Source organism: Pezoporus wallicus, unplaced genomic scaffold, assembly GCF_028554395.1.
Source record: "Pezoporus wallicus isolate ANWC-B61680 ecotype Strahan unplaced genomic scaffold, APGP_CSIRO_Pwel_v1 contig_5352, whole genome shotgun sequence".
Classification (NCBI taxonomy): Eukaryota; Metazoa; Chordata; class Aves; order Psittaciformes; family Psittacidae; genus Pezoporus; species Pezoporus wallicus.
The window spans coordinates 4,723,167-4,744,022 of NW_026639660.1; the positions used below are offsets into that span (position 1 = coordinate 4,723,167).

The following is a 20,856-nucleotide window of genomic DNA, read 5'->3' on the forward strand; positions in this document are numbered from 1 at the left end:
CAAAGACTTTTTTATCTGAAGGACTGAATGTCATCTTTAGATTTTATACCCTTATGTGCACATACACTCGATGCCACTTAAAGGCAGTGTGTATTAGATCGCTTTGTCTAGCGTTCTGTCTTTGAAACCAGCAAGTTACACAGCCTGTTGTTTGTGAAGCCCTTTCTATGCTTTGAAGTCTAAAGGAAATAATTTATTAACTAGCTAACTTGGTGTGACAAATTGGCTTTGGCCCCTGTTAAGGGACAAGGGATGCTGTTTAATGAGGATATATAAACCTAACTGCTGGATGTAAAGATGCTTTAAGTGTGGAGTAGATATTGCAAGTGTTGGAATGGATTTCAGGAGTAAGAAAGAAAAGGAATGGGATGCTCAGGTGAATATTATGTTGCTGTGTCCATATTTCTAACATCTGCACATCTTTTGTATTATCTCAACTGTCTTGGAAGAAGCTTCCAATTTGATAATGTCTGAAGTTAAAGTGCTGTTTGGTAATCCTCTTCAGATCATTAATAAAGTTACATTTTTGGAATGGGTAAACAAGTTTTTAGGCACGTATGAAATTAGTATTTGCTTCATAATTGACATAAAATTATTGGATGCTGCAGAATTTTTTCCAGTAATGCTAATCTTCCCACATATCTAAAGGTCTTCACAGGATTAAGCTTTTTTCCTCTAAATCTGTTTACGTGGCAGTCTTTAAGATCCTGGACACAGTTATTTGACTTCCAACTGCTCTTGAAACATCATTGCTGGAGAAAGCCAAGGTTTAGCACAATACTGCAGATTAATATATTATTGGAATGTGCAATATCTTTCATACTTTTGGAAAAGAGTTTTTTAAAAAATTAATTATCCTGAAAGCAGTGTTTGTTTCAGTGGAAAGAATAGCAGCATTTTGTATAATCCCTTGTTAGGGAGGACTGCAAAAGTACTTCAGAAAGCCATTAAACCTCTGGAAATGTTACCTTTGTGTATATACCTCAGTCTGTTTTATCAGTGATGAATAAGGATGGAACAAGGAAGCCTTTCATTGTCTAATGTAAAACAAGAAGTTTGTATCTGTGCCAGGTATGCAATTTAGGACCCTGAATTACCATGACCCGATACTATTTTGTGATGACTTGTGGAGTCGTATTGAAAGCGAATGCTAATGGCCCACCAAGAGGAAGAGGTACCATCATTGTGATGGAAAACCTCAAGCAATAGGAAATTGGACACCCCATGATTCACAGTAATCACTAAAGCATGTTACTTGTTCTTGCTTAGCCCCCTACTTGGAACTTGAAATAGATTCTAACACTGCAGGGCTTCTACCTCCTCATCTGATGAAAATGATAAAAAAAATGAAAAGATGAGACCTTGTTTGGGAAGTAACTTCAAAACATGTTCAGTGAAGGTCATAATTAAGTATGAAGTGCTTCAGCCAAGCTTAAGCATTTAAGACTGTTCTTCCTTTGATTAGGAGTCAGGTTTTCAAGTGTATAAAAAGTTTGCTGGGAGACTTCATGCCATACCCCCTGAAGGGAAATTTATTCCCCTTAGGGAATAAATTGAAATACTTGAAACTGAATACTAATTATGATGTGGTGCTGAAATGGAGCAAGCATGGTGAGCACTCTTTATGACCTGGCCATTTCAATAAAAAGTGTAGAAGAGCTGGAAGCAGGGACAGGTGACCCAGGAGGCAAACAGACACTGATCATTCAAGGGCAGGATTAGGAAAGTGAAAGCCCATCCAGAATCTGACAAGTGATGTCAAGGGCAACAAAAAGGGCTTCTTAACAGATGTGAGAGAAAATTTGGATCCACTGCTGAATGGGAGAGGAGGATCTTGTGACAGAGGATTGGGAAATGATTAAGGTACTGGCTGCCTTTATCATGGTCTTTACTGGTAAAATTTGTCTTCAGCAATCCCAGGCCCCCAAGATAAATAGTAAAAGTTTGGAGCAAGGAAGGCTTACCCATGGTGGGGGAGGATCCAAGTTATGGAACACTTTACCAGGACATACACGAGCCCATGGGTTTGTTAGTACATCCCACCAAGTGCTGAATGAGCTGGCTGATGCTATTGTGTGGGCTCCCGTGATTATATTTGAAAGGTCATGTCAAATTGAGGGAGATTCCTGAGGACCGGAAGAAAGAAATTGTCGCTGCTGTCTTCAAGAAGCCCAAGGAGGAGAATCTGGGGAACTATAGGTGATTGGCCTCACATCAGTCTTCAGGAAATTGATGGAGCAAATAAACCTGGAAGCTGTTTCCAAATACATAAAGGACAAGAAGGTGATTTGGTGTAGTCAGCATGAATTTATGAAGTCATGCTTGATGAACCTGATGAGATTACTAGCTTGGTAGATAAGGGTAGAACAGTGGGTGTGTTTCCCTCAAATTTAGTAAGGCTTTTGACTCTGTATCCCATAACATCCTTGTAGTAAATTGATGAAGAGTTGATTAGACGTATGAACACTGAGATTAACTGAAAACTGGCTGAGCTGCTGGCAATATAGGGTTGTGGTCAGCAGCACGAAGTCCAATTGGAAATCAGTCCGCAGGGACAGGTAGTAGGGCCAATACTGTTTAACATCTTTATTAACTATCTGGATGATGGGACTGACTGCACCTTTCAGCAAGTGTGGAGACTATACAAAAGTGGGATGAGGGGCTGTTACACTGTATGATTGTGCTGCTCTCAGAAGGACCTTGAGATGCTGACGAAATGGGCTGACAGGTATCCTGTGAAGTTCTGCAGAAGGAAATGCAGTGTCCTGCCCCTGGGTAGGAATAGCTACATGCACTAGTACTGACTGTCTGGAAAGCAGCTTTGCAGAAAAGGCCTTGGAGGTCCTGGTGGGCACCAGGGTGTGCCCTTTGAGAGAAAAGCATGCTGACAGCTTCCTGGTCTGTAGTAGGAAAAGCACCACTGGCAGCTCAAGAAGATGTTCCTTCCCCTCTACTCTGGGAGGTAAGACACATCTGACAATGCTTTGTCCTGTTCTGGTCTCCTCAGTATGAGAGACATGGATGTACTGCACCAAGTCCAGCAAATTACCATGGAGATTATTAAGGGATGGGAGTCTTTCTCATATGGGACAAGGCTGAGAAAGGTGGTATTCTTCAGCCTGGAGAAGAGAAGGCTCATAGAGAATCTTGTTTATGTGTATGGTCACAAATTTAAATACAGGAAACTTCCTTTAAACAGAATTATTCTATTGTGAGTGTGGTCAAACACCCATAACAGGTGACCCAGAGAGGTTTTGGAGCCTCTGTCTTTGAAAAAGATGATCTAAGCCTGACTGAACATGGACCTGAGCAGCCTGCCCTAGTTACCCTACTCTGAGCAGGGTGCTGCGCTAAGAAATCTCCAGTCCCCTTCTGTTCCTGAAAGATTTTTGAAGGTGATGAGTCTTGTAACTAGTTATTGTCAGGTGTTACAAATTTCCATTGGTGTCAGCCAGAATAGGGGAAAAGAATTTGCATAGAAGTCTGTAATGCTGGAACATTCCTTGATCACTTACAGGTTTTGCAAACTTTATATGTTAATAGCTTTTATTCTTTTGTGTGACCATCTCTTGTCCTAGTGGCTGTCACTCTTGAGCCTGCCCTCCTGCAAATCTAGCAGCAGATCTAGCTCAGCAGGTGGCCTACTAGAGGGGCAAGCTGAATATGATATGGAGAGCTTTTTCCCTGCACAGCAAGTACATGTTGGGTCACTCGTCCAACACCACACGAAGTTGGTAGGTTCTTGTCTCTGCTTGCTGCTACAGAGATGCTCATGAGGGTGTGACTCTTTTCTTGCTTCCTTAATGGGGCAGTTTCTGAATCGCGTTGTGAGCACAGGTTCAGCAGTGATGCTTTTTTCAGATTGCTCATTCATCTCTAGGTGCAAGAGCAACTACAGGGAGATGAGAATCTGTTAATTGAAAAACTTGAGAATAAAACTTGTGTTCTTGGTGCCGGCTTTCTATTCAGACTTGTGTGCATATGGAGACTCAAGAACAGTCTTTCACAAGACAAATCTATGGAGGATGGGCCTGCAGGTCTTTTGTGCTAATGCATGCAGTTGCAAGGTTTGTCTCGCGGCATCTCTTGCCTTGTGATGGCGTCTAACCTTTCTGAAAGTGCTGCTTGCTAAAGCAGCCTATAAAATACCCTGGAGACAATCAGTTTTGTCCCACTTGTGTGTCAGATCCCTTTAAAAATGCTGAGCCTGAGACATTTTTTTTATTGTCTCATCTAGTAGGTGTGTTGGCATCCCTGCCAAACTCAGCATCAGCTTCCTGTCTGCAAAGGTGGACTCTGAAGGCTAGGAATGTGTTGGTGAGAATTGAATAGAATCATATCAGACCAAGATTTTACCCTTGAAACCATGTATCCCTTCAGGCTTGCTTTATGACAGGCAAGTAAATCTGTATTTTTTGAGGAATTTTTTATTTTACAGCTTGCACTGAAGTACTGGACGTTGGGTTGTTGGTGTGATTTTTGGGGTTTGGGCCAAAGGTTGGCTTATTATACTGCAGTACTGCCTTTATTCCATCTGTGCATGGATATGTATTCCATTTGTGTAGCAAACTTGATTAGGAATTTCACCTGACTGAAATGTGGAGTTTTGTCCTTGTTCCTTTGAGTTGTTGGGTTTTGGGTTGTGGTGGATTTTTTTCCTTATGCAGATTGGTTTCCTGATTGGTGCAATTGCAGCTGTGTTAGCATTCATCTGCTTCAAGTATATTGGTCATTATAGTATTGCCTTAACAAGAAACTGTAAAGTTAAGAATATTTATAGACCTCTGGGTAATTGGTATTACACTGCAACCAAAGGAGCTGAGGTTTAGAGTACCCTCTACTTCACTGCAGGTAAAGCCATTGTCACTGGAATGAGAAATAAGTGGCTCGTGTCTCACAGCACAGTGCAGGGGTTTGGTATGATAGCAAATGAGGAGCCCAGATACTGCTGGCCTGTGTAACTATGGTAGGAGTTTCTGAAGTCATCTGTGTCCCCCTAGTGCCATATAAAATAGCTTTGTGCATGTAGTGAGGAAGCCCTTTGGAACAGTGTGAAGCAGTGGCATTGGGGCAGACAGACAGTGGAGGGGAATCTAATTCTGGTCAAATAACGCATTCTGTTCAGAACTCTGTAGTGAAATTCATAAATTTCCTCTTTGGAAAGACTTGTTTTTTCCAAGTGGTGTTTTGAGATGCTTTAAAAATATGATGTTAAATGTCTGGATTAATATTTGCCATGCCTTGCTTTCCCACTCCCCAAAGAACCCCCAGAAACACACCAATGCTTTTTTTAGTCTTCTTATTCATCTTTGAAAGAGAGCAAGCTACACAAATTTCAAACCTGATGGGCTGTTTCACTCCAGCTCTGTTTTGCTTCTGTTTGTTCTTTTGCAGCTCCCACTGTTGGGTAGGTCTTCATGGAGATGCTGAAGCAGCAGAAGGGAGGTTATTGCTAAAAGAATTTGTTCCACGAAGTTGCCAGCACAGATATAGGGCCATGGCCAAAGCTTGTTGAAGGCAAATTTCACGTACTGCTGACTGCCTGAGTCAAAGCTTTTGCTTCTATATGTGTCTTGTACCAAAACTTACTTTTAGTGAAAACCCAGAAAAACCTACTCGATTTATTGTAACACAGAAGTTACATCAGGTAAACTGTGCATATCTTGCTATCCACATCATAGTCAATGAGGTTACCGTGAGTTACATACTAGGGCAGAGGCTGTCTCAAAGTCCAGTCAGCGCAGAAGCCTCAAGGGGAGCAGTATTCCTTTAAAAGACAGCAAGCACCTTGCCTCACTGTCACTGACTGTGTAATTTTTTTTATTTATTTTTTTGTTACCTTCTTATAATTGAAGGCCAGCTGCCAATAACACCATGTGGATTTGGAAACTGTGGAGCTGCACAATCCATCTTGCAATTATGTCTCCTCTGGGGTTCTGATGTTTTATTGTTTAATAGCACTAAATCCTTTTTAATTAAAAAACCTTCCAGAGGTACTAGTTTCAGACAGTTATGTGAACAGTGGCCACGTCAGCTGCTCCTGTATGCACTGGGCTGCACAAAGGCCAGCCGTAAACTTGCATTAACACAGATGTAGCTGTTACTCAGATCTCCACTCAAATCTTCTGAACTCTTTGAATGCTATTGTTTTGGCTTAGGACCTGCCTGGTTTTGAGGTGTCTGACACCTGAGCTGGCTTGGCTGCTGGTCTGTGTTGGTGTCTTGCTCTGGCACTGTACTGAATTTTGAAGCAACCCCCTGATTGTCCTACTTGCTGTGACTGAGTTAGTTTGAGCAATTTTGGGGTTTGTTTCTTTGGAGGAAACTAAGCTGGAAGCTGTGCCCCAGGTGTGCACTGGATTCTCTTCAGTCCAGGCTGGGAACATAAGACCTAATCATTTGTTTGTACTGTTATGAAGTCTTCTAGTATGATCATATGTGGGCCATTGGAGGACTCCTGAACTACAAAGCCCTTGTTAAATCCTGAATGGTTTTTGTGCCAGGTAAAGGGTCAGATGGTTCTGTACACCTTTAACTGCTGCTGACCATGAAGTCTTAGTGCTTTGTAACTCCCTATGCTCTCTAGATCTGCCTTTCTCCTAGTTTGAAATCCTTTCCTTTGTTTAACCTTTGCTTGAATCACTCGTCTCTTATCATTCACTTTATTTTCTATATTATCCTGTCTTTACTACATTATGTGTTGCAGCGGCGTCACCTGCTCCTTTCTTCTCCTGGAAGACCAGGCAAAATACAGCCTGGGGACCCCTGGAAACAACATAGCTTTTCAGGCGGTGACGTGAAAGACCTGGAAGTCTCTCTGGTGGCAAAGTAACCCAGCAGTAATAGCAGATGATCTCTGGGAGTAACCTTGTGGCTGCCTCTGGCTGCTAGATGTGTAGTCAGTCTGATTAAATTTACTAGTTGAAGGGCATCATGGAGGATTGGAATCACAGCTGTACTTCCCACAGTAGTTTTTCATAGTCATAGAGAGTGCATGAACTGAGCATTGTGTGGGGATATAGTAATGCGGAGCCCAGAGACTGGGTTGCTGCTCCATAGTACCTTTAGGTGCAAAGACACACCCAGGTCAGCTGTTTCGCAATTCCCCCTGCTGTAATCTACATTTGAATCCCTTTTTCCAGCACTTCCCATTCCCTCTCTGGTGACAGAACTGTTTTCTCAACATGTCCTTAGGCAGGCATAGGCTCTGTGTGAGGCTTTGGGTGGAAACATGGTATTATGTCAAAACTGCCAAGTGGTGGAGGTTACCATTTTAACCATGAGGATTTTATGCTTTTTTAATGCAATTTCCCTAGGCCTTTGAGATATAGGCAAACCTTGTAGTGCAGCAGAGATGATGGAAATGGTCTGCAGGGTCCCCACCATTAGTGTCTAGCTTAAGCCTGGCTACTGTTTAAATCATGAACTCAGAAACCCCTAATACTTCCATGTGCCATCTTCCCCTTCCCAAAAGCTCTGTTTATAGCTGTAATGGCATCAGGCTCAGCAATGCTGCAGATCCTACAAGCAGCAGAACATAAATGTTGAAATGGTTTTTGTTTGGGGTCTGAGAGGTTCATCTGTGGTGGTTGTGACCATCAAGAAGGGCTGAAAAAGGAAGGAGAATGCTGTCATGTTTGTGAAGGTGTGGCCACAAGCGCTTGGGTCTGTAGCATGCCATTATCTCTCAGGTGAGAGAGATAAATTTACTAGTAGACTTCTGACCCAGCAGGGACTTAGGGCCATGGACTGTTGGTGAGGGTGGCCACTAGTGTAATGCCCTCCCCAGAGTGAGTGCTCCTGGGCTGGGAGAAGGTGGCAGCATAGTGAGGAGCTGACTGGTGGTAAGCACTGGTTTGGGGTTGGGAGAGCGATATAAACTGACCTGATCTGTCTGTATCTGTACGTCTTGCTCAGATGTTGTCTCATGGGCAATGTGGTCTCCTGAGCTCAGTGTCTGCAAGCCATTAGAGAAGCTTTTGCAGTCACCTTTTTTCTAAAAATGATTTAGTGCCTTCCACCAATCCATCAATTAGATGTGGTCATGGAGGCCTGGTATTCAAGCAGCTGCAGTCCTGGAGCATCTGCCGTGCTGCAGGATTAAATCCGTTGTCCTGGTCGTTCAGTCTTTCCCCAGGGTTGCCTGTGTTTGGGCACTGTTCAAACTTGGAGCGGGAGGGGAGCTTGGGGACAGGCTGCTGTAAGTGCTACAAGTGAAAAGCAGAAACAAAGAAAATCCTTGCTTTTGCTTAGGAGACCTCTTATGGGTGATGAGGCTGGGGTGGTGAAATGTTACTGCCACCTGTGAGAGGCAGACCAGAGGAAGCTGTGGAAAGCCTACGGCTGGGGAAACAGATGTTTGAGTTTTCCTTCAGACAGTTTTGAAGTATATGCATAAATGGAACATTTGGTTTGGGGGACCAGATTAAACCTTGCCTGGTTTAATCTCTCTCACTTTATGTTTAATCATTCAATTTCATAGTATGAGATCTTAAAACCAAGGAGTTACCAGATGGCTACGTGAGCATATAGCTAAACTACCTGTTTGTCTTTTAACATGCAAGAAAATAAATTTCACTTCAAATATCGAATGCAGCGAAGATGATTAGACATTTATTACATTTCTTCCTGCCTTGCTCTAAGAAAACCAAGTTTCCAAAAAGCTCTCCATAACCGTGGAAAGGGGTGCGACCTTTTTCACTGAAAAAGACGTATTGCATTTGCTAACCCAAAAGCAAATCTAAATGTATACTTCCTTGCACTAAAAGCTGACCCAAGCTAATTGGCAATCTCAGTTTGCTTAAAAAAATACAAAAATAAACCCCCCCGGTCTTTCAAGTTCACCTCTGCCTCTGTTTGTCTCCATCTGATAGGACACCAGAGAACTCTAGAACATACGCTGTTCATCTCAAGGGTAGATAATGTTGAAAGGGTAGAATGTTGAAAGAAATAATTTTAAAAATCATTAACAGATATATTAACATGCATCTCTTGTTGGTCATGTGGCTATGCCATTGTCTTTTATCAATTTTATTTAACTAAATACATATTTTTAAAGAAATGTCTGTTTAACTTCAGACTGAGGTGCATGCAACAGAACAGTAGTTTATGAACTTTCAGCTGGGTTCAAATGTGACCTCCCTTAGGGGACAGTGAAAAGCTATATGCTCTGATTCCTCTTCTGCTGTAATTGAAGTGTGGTTATTCCTCACCAAATGTGCGATAGGACCAGAAAGAAGACTTTGCATATGGACAGACACTGAAATGCATATATGGGTGCTGGGAGCAGCTGCCATGTTGCTTATATGTCAGATCTGGCTACCTGGGACCCTCTAGGAAGACTTTAGTTTTCTGCATTAATGACATAGCATAAATGCTGGACAGCCTTGCATATTATCTTGCTGTGCTGCAGCTGTGGGAGTTAAATAGTTGACAGCATGTTTTTCAGTAATTTTTTCAGTTATAGCTGTATAGTGTTTTTGTTTAAAGTAATTCCTTGAGATGTGCTACCAAGGATATCAAGGCACGGCTCTGCAGCGACATAGCTGAGCCTTATTCTGTGATTGATTGAGAAGTTGCCCCCAGCTTATCTGACTGTGAATGGTACATTTAAGGGAGAAATAAACACTGATTTTTACACCCAGGTGCAAGGCGCTCAGCTACCTCTTGCCTTGCCCACGCTAGTCTAGCAGGTAGCTAGACATGTTTGAGCTGACCAGTTACTTTAAACTTCATCTATACTCTTATTACACATCTTGCGTAATTGACATATATATTATCTACCCACTTCTATTTGTTTGCAGTACCAGTATACTCTGTTAAACGGAAGGACCTTGCATTTAAGAACTTGCAGTCATTTAATTACAGTGGACAAAGAGTAAACCAAACTAATTAAAGGCCTGAATAAACAGTGCTTGTCTGTGCTACATAATTAAATGCCTTGCTGTGAAAACAGCTTATCTTTCTGGCTTAAATGTTGCTAACTGGTACTGATCTATTTTTTTTTTTCTTTCAAAGTTCCAAAGATGGGATGAACATGAATACCTATTCTGAAAAAAGCATAGATGGAGAACAACTTTCTGGAAGAGCCATATCACATACAGCTGACTTCTTCCCTGTTTCAGGAATCCCTAGCACTTCCCTAGCACTTTGGGTGCTGGGAAATGCTTCTTGTGATTCCAGCCTATACATGTTCTCTTGCAGAACAAATATGCTTTTGGTGTGGTAGTGAGCTTAAAGGCTGCACCTTTCTCCCAGAATCCTCAGCTGAATTCGGTGAAGATACAACTCAATCTACTTATATATCTCTATGAGTAAATGCTTTATGTAAAGGTGAATCACTTTCTTTGCCTCTTAATAGAGCTGTGTTTGATTTAATTTTTAGACATTATTTTCATTTAACAGATTAGTCATGTAAAAATGTGACCTGACTTAAAAGGTGTCTGAATGTAAGTAGTATAATTATAGAGCATCCTCCCTTTCACATATTGTCACAAATGTAGCTTTAACTTAAAAACTATGCTAACCTGTACAATGATTGCACTTGTTAATCATGCACGCAGTTTTCTTTTGCAGCATTGTCCTTTTCCACTCGCATGTTTTGCTGATAACTTTCCCCTTGAGGGTTTTCTGTAATAGACTAGATTTTCCCTGAGACACCTAGATCCCTGCTATGAATTTCGAAAGTATATCTAATCCTCCTCAAATGTAATCCAAATGTTAACTATTAGGATTCCCACACATCGCTTTAAATTTTCTTTGAATAGGAGCAAAGTTTTTCTGGGCAAGATGTTTATGAGAGAACCTGGGCACTCGACTAGTTCAATGACAATAATAATGATAGTGGTGCCTGGCCAGACTAATCTGACCTTTCTGGAACTAATTTATGTTTTGACAATTGGAATGGGAAGAAAGGAATTAGGCAAGCAAGGATCGAGTGCTCATCAGTATATTTCCTCTGAAAGCAAAAAAATTGGCTTCCACATGCAAAATCTGCCTGATAATTTTCATGGAGCTTAATGAAACAGAATGATTTCCTTTAAACAGAATGAAGGCATGAGTAAAAAATGTGGAAAACATTGCATTTATGTGGCTAATGAATGATAGTGGGCTTCTCTGTCTTTAAATATGTGATGTATCTGTGGATATTACAGGATCATAGAAGGGTTTGGGTTGGAAGGGACCTGAAAGATTCATCTACTTCCAATTCCTCTGCTATAGGCAGGGACACCTTCCACTAGACCAGGTTGTTCAAAACTCCATCCAGTCTGACCTTGAAGACTTCCATATTCAAGGAAAGGATTGCATCTTGGCAGGAAAAGTTTAAGACAAAAGGAATGTATATCCATCCAAATACCTTTTAAGCAATGAAAGCTGAGTGGAAATGAAAATGTAATAGAAAACTTGGGGAAGATTACCAGTGGAATGGTTTAGGAATTCCTGATTTTTAGATTGTGGGTTGGTCCCAACTTTATGGTGGTGGGTAAGAATTTGAGATTGATGTAAAAATTGCCATTGTAATGGAAAGGTAAATCCAGACATAACTGCAGCTTTAGTGGCCTCCAGTAATTATTGACAGGATAGATGGTAGTTTCTGTAATTAAAGCTCTTGGTGCCCTTTTTTTAAAAAAAAAAAAAAAAAAAAAAAAAAAATTTATTTATTTACTTATTTATTATTTGTAAGTTCTTGTATTTAGTATTTTATAGGTTTGCAGAACTTTGTTTAACGGAGATTCGATACATTAGAATTTTCTTTTAACACTGTTTATAAATGTTTTTCGAGAACATTTTGTCAAAACCTTGTTCTGCATTTCAGCATGTGGATCAGGAAGAGAAAGATTGCTCCTATGGTATTGGTGATACTCCTCTTGCTGCTCATGAGGGTGAATTCCTTATGAGTGCTTCCTAGAGTTTGTTCCTATAGTCTCTGGAGGAAACCACATGAGAGCTATGCAGCGGTCCTTTCTCCTCATCCTGTGCAAATATCAGGTCAGACGTGCTTCTGGCACAAGGGCTGTGTGAGGTTTCTCATCTTAGTGTTAGGATATATCCGCTATGGAGCTTGAAACGCAAAATTGGTTATCCCTTGTGTACTAGAGAAATCCATTGGCAAAGCACATAGATGTGGCACGTGGCAGTGTCCTGAGCAGTAGAATTAAGTACTATGTTCCTTCTTACATTTGAGGTAGCCAGGTTTGGGGTTTTATTGCATTGTACTACTTATTGTGCAGATGCAGCTTGTATCTGTAATGCTAGGTCTGCAGAGTATGAGAGGGATGTCTGTAAGCAACCCTTTACCAGTTGATGTAATTTTTCTTTACAGCTTCAGAAGCTTTAGCTCATGTACACAGAAGTGATAAGCCTTTAACAATGCCAGAGTGCACAGATTGCTCAATAAAAATGAATGCCTTCAGTCTTTTAAATGCATGAGATGCTTCACTGTATTTGTTTTGCTTTGAAGTACCACTTCTTCCACTCTCTGTAGATAGTGGAATTATAGTAATCTCTAAATGAAGTTTGATGGTTTGGGTTCCTTTTTATATGTTTCACAGTTGCCTGTGCTGAAAGCTTCCAGATGTTTAGGATTTTTCTGGTTTATCTTTAGAAATGTACTGTGAATGTGATGAATTAAGATTATTGACTCATTGGTTCTTCATACCATTGTTTTTGAGGATAACTGAATACCACTGACTTCTCTGTTGCTAAAGATTGGCAGTTTCTTTGCAGCACCTGGCACTGGTTTTAGCCTGCATCTTCTGGAGCTTCTTGTTTTGCTCAGAAGCTGCACCAAGCAACTGGTGTTTATTTGTATGTGTACTTCCCTTTCCTTCCTAGCTGTGCATATTTAACATACTAGTTACCTGTTGGTTTTTTCTGAGTTGCTGAGCTAAAGCAAGGAAAAACAAGCATTATGCTAATGACTTGATGAGTTGTTTCCTTTTAGCTTGTTTTTGTTTTGTTTTGTTTTTCTTTCACTCTCTTGTTTGTTTGTGGTAGGTTTTTTGTGGTTTTCTTTGTTGTTGTTCAAGGTTTTGGGTCTTTTTAATAAGACCTTGGATCATGGTCATAGTAAAATAGGTCCCTTCCTCTGCCCCAGGATGACTTTAGTTGTCTCTTTTACAGCCTTTTAAGGAAAAATTTATTGGTTTTTTTTCTTCATTTTAACTTCCTACTAATGGGATGTCTTTTATTAATTATGTTAACTGATAAACTTAACACAAAACCTCTTAGCACCATTTTTACAAGTCTATTATGTATTAATCCTTTCAATCACATTTGTTGTTGCAATAAATTTATTCTAACCCACTGTTACTTATGCTGAATGAAACTTTTAATGGTGTGTTTTGGTACCTCACAAAACCTTCACAAAGCTGTACTACTATCATAAATAAGTGTTTGTCATAAACAACCTTTTATTACATTAATTCACATATCTTTTATAGTTCATAAACACTCTCTAATAAACCTAATGCACACATACATGCTTGCACTTTTATGAGTTGTTTTTAAACTGTATTTTAAAAAGCTATGTTAGGTTTCAGTGTGGTCTAGCATAGTTAATGCAGCTTTTTCTCAATACAAGTTACACAGCTGAAATGCTTGGAGAGTATAGCACCTTTTAGGGTAATACGCTGTGTTTAAACAGTATTATTTTTCAGGAAGATATTTTAATTGTCATGAGATATTAACTCCTACCAAACAATGTATAAGGTTGCAACTTAATGAATGCTTTATGATTTGTCATGGTCTACTTTGCTCACACAGCCTTTATTTGCCACCATTTTACAAGTAGTTTTTAATTATAAAGCTATATTCTATGCTTTTTCCACAGATCGCTTATTCCTGCACTATGCAGAATGGATCTGCTTCTGAGAGATGTAATAAAGGGAGCTCTTCTCTGCAGGATCATTGCCTCGTTAACCATGAGAGTTTGTCTTGAGTGAGGCAAGATATTGTAGAGCTGGCAGGGATGATTTCTGCAGTAGGAGAATGCCCATGCAGAGCAAATCTTGTGGCTGCATGATTTTCTTTCTTGTATGAATCTGGCTTTACTATGTGACTAGAGTATGCTCCTTTTTTTTTTTATTATCTACATGCATGTATGAAATAATAGTGCTTAGTGTTCATTGGTGAGCCGAATTGGTGGTCTTTGGACCATACAAATAAGAAAATATGTGGTATAGACTTGATTCAGTTTGCTTAAATATGGCTTGAGATCTCACAGCGGTAAGGATGACTAATTTCCTGTTAAATAATCTCCCTCTATTCTGTAATCTGAATAAAGCAGTGGATTATGTTGGGAAAAATGTATGACTGTGTACATAGAAACAGTGTTATTGGGTGGACCTAAACCCCACACAAGTTGCTTTTGCTTAACACTTCCTAATTCTTGATTGTTTACTTCTGTTAATTCCATTACAAAATGAATATTTTAAAATAAATAAACTTATAGGCAGGCAGTAGGTCTTGGGTGATACCAAACAGCATCATCTTCATACGCAGTCTCTTGTCTGTGCTTTCGATAGCACAGCACAGGATTCAGGCGCTGAGGGTATCCAGGGCATGCAGGGTGGACTTGTGCAGCCTGTGACATGGCCTGCACTTGCTTAATTGGATCTCACTTGCACCATGTAAAGGTACCTGTTAGGTCTATGTAAGAACATATCTATCTCTTAGTAGAAGTGTCACTCTGCAGTTTGTTGGGTTTGTTTTGGGGGCAGCTTTTTGTTGGAAGAGTCTGGAGAGATTCTTGGATCTTTCAAGCTATGAGCAAGTGATGGGGAAAACTCACAGTGCAAATGTTTGGATATGTTTCCCTAAAACCTCAAACCACAGAACATAACTGGAAATTATTCCTTTCCTGCTGCAAGAACTTTAAGTGACCACCAACCTTTCTGCCTTCAAGGCAAAATCCAAGGCATACCTGGTTTTCAGGTTTCTTATCATCTCTAAAGCAAAGGAGTTGGGATGACTAATATGTTGTGAGGGAGAAGGAATAGTGGGAAGGCATACTAAATAAAGTACTCATTGTTAAACTGCCTGTTGAGGTAATATAATTTCAGACGATGTGTTGGTGAGCCCAGTAAAAATGCTCATTTTGATAAATGTGATTCTTGCACAGTAGTGCTGGCTGGAGCTCCTCCTGCTCCCCAGAGCCTTTGTGATCAGGCTGCTCTTTGGTGTCACTCATGGGCAAGTGCGTGAGTCCTGGGTTTAGGATGTCTTCACTGTAAGCAGCACCAGAGTTGGGACTGAGTGACACACAATAGTTTTTCTGGGCAAGTGTGGCTGCTTTCAGGGCAGTGCCTGGGTCATGCTGAATGATAGCTGAACAGAGCTGCTGATGAGTGCACAACCTCCTAAATTCTGATAAATTGTTGTCACCATCAAAGGGCAAGTTTTTATTTCAGGAGCAAAAGAGTATGCTTTGACACAGCAAACCCTGGTGGTGCTCTTATATTGCAGAGTCCCTGTTTCTTGGAGAAGGTTGTTACCTTTTCCAAAACGCTTCCTCTGCTGGAAAGAGAACCAGTATTAGCAGAGGAAAGGTCTATAATACTTGACACACAGCAGCCAGAGAAAACTGTTGTGTCTCTTGTTCTTTTCTCATTCTCTCATCTCTCTGCCTGAATGGAATTGTTTGGGTAGGACTTGCTGTAATTGGTTTTTAAAATGAATAGTGTTCCATTTTGTCCTCAGGGACAGTTTGGCGAGTAATCTCATACTGACCTTGACACCCTGATACTGTAAAATGCAGATCAGGTTGCTTCTTTCAAGCTGAGAAATGATTTAATTTGGGTTTATTTCTAGTAAAAGGGAGCTAATAAGGAAATATTTGTGAGCCTCTTGCCCATGTGATAACATATTTTCTCCATATATAAAAGCATTGAGCTAGTTGTAGTATTTGATTTACAGGGTCATTAGAGAACTAGACAGATGTTACTAACTTCACTGACTCTTGGGCTCTTCTCTCTTTTACTAGTTTACAGAGACTAAATTTTGGGCATCAATCCATGTTTTAACATGTAATTCTAATGAAGTGTGATTGACGCTCTTCACATAAACTGGTGTCATTAAGCTGCTGTTCCAAAGGGTGTGCAACTTTGAGTGAATGCACTCAGCTTACAGGTTAAACAAAATCAGATTCCCTATGCACTGGCTGTAGATTTTTTTTTTTTTTTTTTTTTTCCTGTTTGCAGAGGAATTGACTATCAGAAAATTCTAGAACTTAAGAATCAGTGTGATTTGAAACATTGACCATATGGTAACAAAAAGCATTACAAGAGAGGAAAAAGGTATTGCAGGATAGCAAGGAGACAGCAACGGCTTGAGCCCTCAAAGGTTGGTCATGATGCTGATCTATTAGAACTGAAGCTGATTGTTATTTATTTGGTATCTGTACTGCACTGAAGGTAAGAGGGCATGAGTCACTTTGCAGCATTCAGGCATGGACAAATGTGAATTGTCCCTGACTAAACTACCTGCAAGCAAGAAGCTGAAATTGCTCTGCAGTTGAGGAAGCTGTGTGCGTGCCTGCCTTCTGTCATGGCACATACGCAACCTCCAAGCGTTGATGTTATTTTGCCTCCATACATATTAATAACTGAATTTTGTAATCAATGGTTTCATATGAAAGCTGAAGGAAATGAGGTTCCTGGTGAGCTTCACATAAGACAAAGAAAGAATGCATACAAATACCATGCCTTCCTCCATTTTAGGAGGGTAAAGATCTCTTACCATCCTAATGCATGGTCAGATGTGCAGAGAGGGTGTTGTAAGAAGTCCGTGTGAAAAAATTACTTTAAGAACAAAAGCAAACCATATGCTTTCCTCCAAAGCAGTTAGAATGGTAAGGTACTTGCAGTGCTTGAATCAAAATGTCCTTGATTAAAAGCCAGTGGATCCCTTTGAAATTAGTTGAAACTGTTTTCTCTAAGCAAAAATGAGAATTTAGTTTGTATATGAAAGAAAAGTGGTCTCAAGTCTCCACTTCGGGGTTTCTTCAGTTATTTTGGAGATGCACCAGAGGTGTTTCTGATGTTGAGGATGTATTCTGTCCCTGTTTTCAGTGAAACAAGATCAGGAAAGAGCATTCACTTAAGGTACCATCTCTTCTGAGCTGTCAGTCATTAACAGACCTTTTCTTTTGTTTAGGCAGTAGCAGGCAGCTACCTGTGATGGAGCCTGTTGCTCAGAGGATGAGTAGATGGATGTTGTTTGCCTTGTGCCTCTAGGAAACAGCAGGAATGGCTGCAGGATGATGCGTTTCAGGAAGGGTCCGCAGTAACCCTCTGATGTTGAGGGGGTTCTGTGGTGTTTGACACACAACTGAAAATAATGTATTTCCACCATGGTGAGACTTGTTTTCATATTCCTGAGAGGAACTGGTTGCCTGCAGTGCATCAGCCCTGTGCTATCTTCATGTTGTGGTTTGTGCTACCTTTCAGTTTTCATGGGCATCTCTCCATGTGTCAACAAGAATCTAAACTCTTCCTTAAAGTCTCTAAGTTTTCTTTTAACTTTTTCTATCTCATAAGCATTTTGGCTAATAAATTATTCTATAAACCAAGCATATATGCTCTCATGCTCTCATACGCAATCTCATCTATTTGGATTTTTTGTTTATTCTTCTTAAGGCTTTTCCTGGATAGGTAGTCCAGCTGGTCTTAAGTTGCCTCTGAATTCTGCACTGACCCACAAGTGCAGTGAGCAGTGAGGCTATGACAAACCTGACACATCTGGCTTGTGGCTGCCCAGAGATCCATAAGAGCTGCCAGTGCAATTTGGATGTTTGCAATTCCTAGATGTGGCAGGGAAACTCTCTTTTCCAGTGTAATAGGGTTACATTCATCTTTCTTCATATCTAAATTAATTGCCTTGTCTTTCTGTCTGCCGGCAAATTTCATGTTTCATTTACTGTAAACAAATATGCATTCTCCCATCTATGCCAGGCTTCAGCATACAATAGATTTTCCTCATTTCAAAAGAAATGTTTATCAATAAAAGAAAATTAAAATGTGTCATGATGATTTGGACTAAAAATAAAAACATTGAGGCTAAGCTTTCATCCCAATTATACCTTGACAGTAAGAAATACTGTGTTTTGTGTCTGTATGTGAATTCTCAGTTTTAGAGAATATGAAACAATATTTGATTTTTTGGTTTTGTGTATTTGGTTTTTTTTAATCACTTCTCCTTTAGCAATCTGTGTGATTTTGGTTTGTCTTTGTGTGGTTTTTGCCTCTGTTTTTTTGTTATTGTTGTTTTAGGAGTATAATAGAATTACTTTTTGTGTGAAATTGTTTCTCATAATGATTTTGTCTTGCAATACTCCTTGCTTACAGCTCATGCAATGGCAGTCAGAGTGAATTTCTGAGTCCTATTGACCCTCTGTACTTTAAACCCCTGGATTTTGCCTTCATTGGCTTATAATATATAATATTTCCTGATTCCTAGAACTACCTTGGCATAGATGTTTTGAATGATGTACTTCAGTTTGTTGTCCATTAATCCTGGGGGAGGGAAGTTATGCTTTTCTACTTGCTGCCCTCTCATCCTTAACATTACAGCAATACTCTGACCAAAGGAAGTGGTTGGCGCTAGCAGTAGATAATGAGAGCAATGGCAAAATATTCGCAGCAGGCAGTGGATGTGAATGTATGTTGCATGTGATAACCCATATACCTGTTTGCATATAAACATATGCAAACAGGTATTCTTAATAGTAAGGAAAAACCTCCACCAGGCATAACTATATTTTTATATCCTCTTTATATTATCTCTTACTGGTATGTTCAGTACACCAATTACAAAAACAAATATACTATGCCTACCCAAACCATTATCAGTTACCATTTAGCATACTCATTAGAAATGGTGCTTTAGAATATGAATGTCTATATTATTTTTTAAAATGTCATTCTTCACTTAAAGTACTACTATTCTACCACTGATGACTATCAAATTACGTTGTCAACTAATATGCAAATAGCCTACTGGGTTGTTATAATTTCAAATAAGTTTCAGTGTTTTCACACTGAATATAAATGTTGAGTTCTAATGAGTTTTGGTTTGCAGTAAGGAGGGATCTGACAACAGGGTGTGGTTGCAGTAGGCAAGGCTGGGTTTGAGCCAAAGCTGCAATTTTGATACCTGAATAGAACTGAATCCTCTTAACTTGATTTCTCATACCTCAAAACATTGGAATCATGTTTCTAAACATGGTCTTGATAGAGGCTAATCCTAATTGAGGGACTGACTGAGTACTGTTTTTTTGAGGGGTAGCTTCCTAACATGCAATAGGTCAGTTTACTGGTTAAGAAGCATGACTAGTAAGAAACTTTCTTTTCAAAGCAGCTGACATCATTACTCCAGCTATGTTCTGATACACAAGCATCTCCAGGTTGCTTATGTACAGCTGTAAAAATTGTTAGACTTCTCTAATATTCCAGACACCAGAGAGAGTTCCTTTTGATACGTTATGGTTGAGTGCTCTTTCCCCCTTGTACTTTTATTTTGATTCTCCAGTCTGATGTAGTTTTCTTATGACCCATTTTGTCGTATGTGCTTTTACAAGATCAAGCTGCTAACTGCTTTGGAAAGGTGTTTTATTTATTGCTGGTGTTGTTATTCCCACATGTAGACAGAAGGAATAAAAGGATTAATGGCTTAGGCAAAGATTTACAGCTTCATTTTTGTAGCACAGATGTTTATATAGGCATTTACACTTTGCAGAGCTTGTGTTAACATACCTGTTCTGAGGTTTCTCTGGGTCTGTGTGATCTCAGAAAAAAAAAAACATGTTTACTCTTTCTGTGCCGTGTTTTCCCTGTGAGTTTTGTAGCTGGGGCTTAACACTCCCAAAACTTGTGTGTCTTTAATATTTCAGTGAGCTGGAATTTGTGTGTTATCAGATCTTCACAAAGATGGCAATAACTATTTCAGCCTGTTGTTGTTTCTGAACAGTTAGCAGTTCTGGAGTATGCACTGTCTGATCCCTTTGGAAGCTGCTCCCTGGCCTTGAGGATGAACAGCAGAAGCCTCTGCTGCAGGCAGGGACCTGGTGAGATGCTCCACCAGCAATGCTGTGGCTTCCCGCTCCAGCCAGGAGAGCCATCTGCCAGGAAGAAACTTGCACTGAGCTTCTGTGCACCTTGCCCTGTAAGCAGGCTCTCCTCTCATTAACCCGATGGCTTGTTTTGCTCCTGGCAGTGCTGCATGGGCAGGTGTACCGGTTTTGCACCCTGGAGGGGACGTGGCTGCTGAAGGAGAATTCAACCCTGCCCTGGAGGAACCTGTCTGAGTGTGAAGCCTCTGACCAGGTAAGAGTTTCCTTCTCTTGTTGCTGCTGTTGTTTAGGACAAAACAGAAGAGAGAAAAAATACAGTCATTGATGCTCACGCATTTGTGTCCTGTCCTGAGTGCCTTGCTTCAATGAGCTTAATGGTAAGGGACATCACGCCTCTCCTTTTCAACAAAGGAAATGCGGAGGGTAGATGAGAGCAGGTTTCAGTGTATGTGAACGAGCCAAGAGAAGTGAACCAGGTAGTCCCAGCTGCGATGCAAGGCAGGGGGCTCAACAGCAGCCCACCCAAATGGAGAAGTGACCTAATTGCCTTTTCTTACATTCACAAGTTGTTACTGTAAAGTGTTTATTCTGTCTTGTTAGTAGCTGTTAAGGTGATTAAGATGAACTGAACTGAATGATATTTGCTTTTTACCTTTGGGCAGGGGGCTTTTTACTTGTTTGGGGTTTGTTGGGTTTTTTGTCTTTTATTTTAATTTGCCGTGACCGATGGAATTAGTCTTGTCAGTGTTATTTTTTGCCCTATTGCTTTATACTCTGCAGGGAGCTGA

The 20,856-nt window shown here is 40.3% G+C and overlaps 1 protein-coding gene across 2 annotated transcripts in view; it reads left to right on the top strand.

Moving 5' to 3' along the window:
- GLP1R (glucagon like peptide 1 receptor) overlaps nt 1–20,856 on the top strand; it is an 86,375-nt gene that overhangs the window by 30,946 nt on the left and 34,573 nt on the right. For both annotated transcript variants that reach the window (XM_057415406.1, XM_057415407.1), the window contains exon 4: nt 20,212–20,321. In XM_057415406.1, coding sequence (XP_057271389.1) covers nt 20,212–20,321 — 110 coding nt within the window. The remainder of the gene's footprint in view (nt 1–20,211; nt 20,322–20,856) is intronic.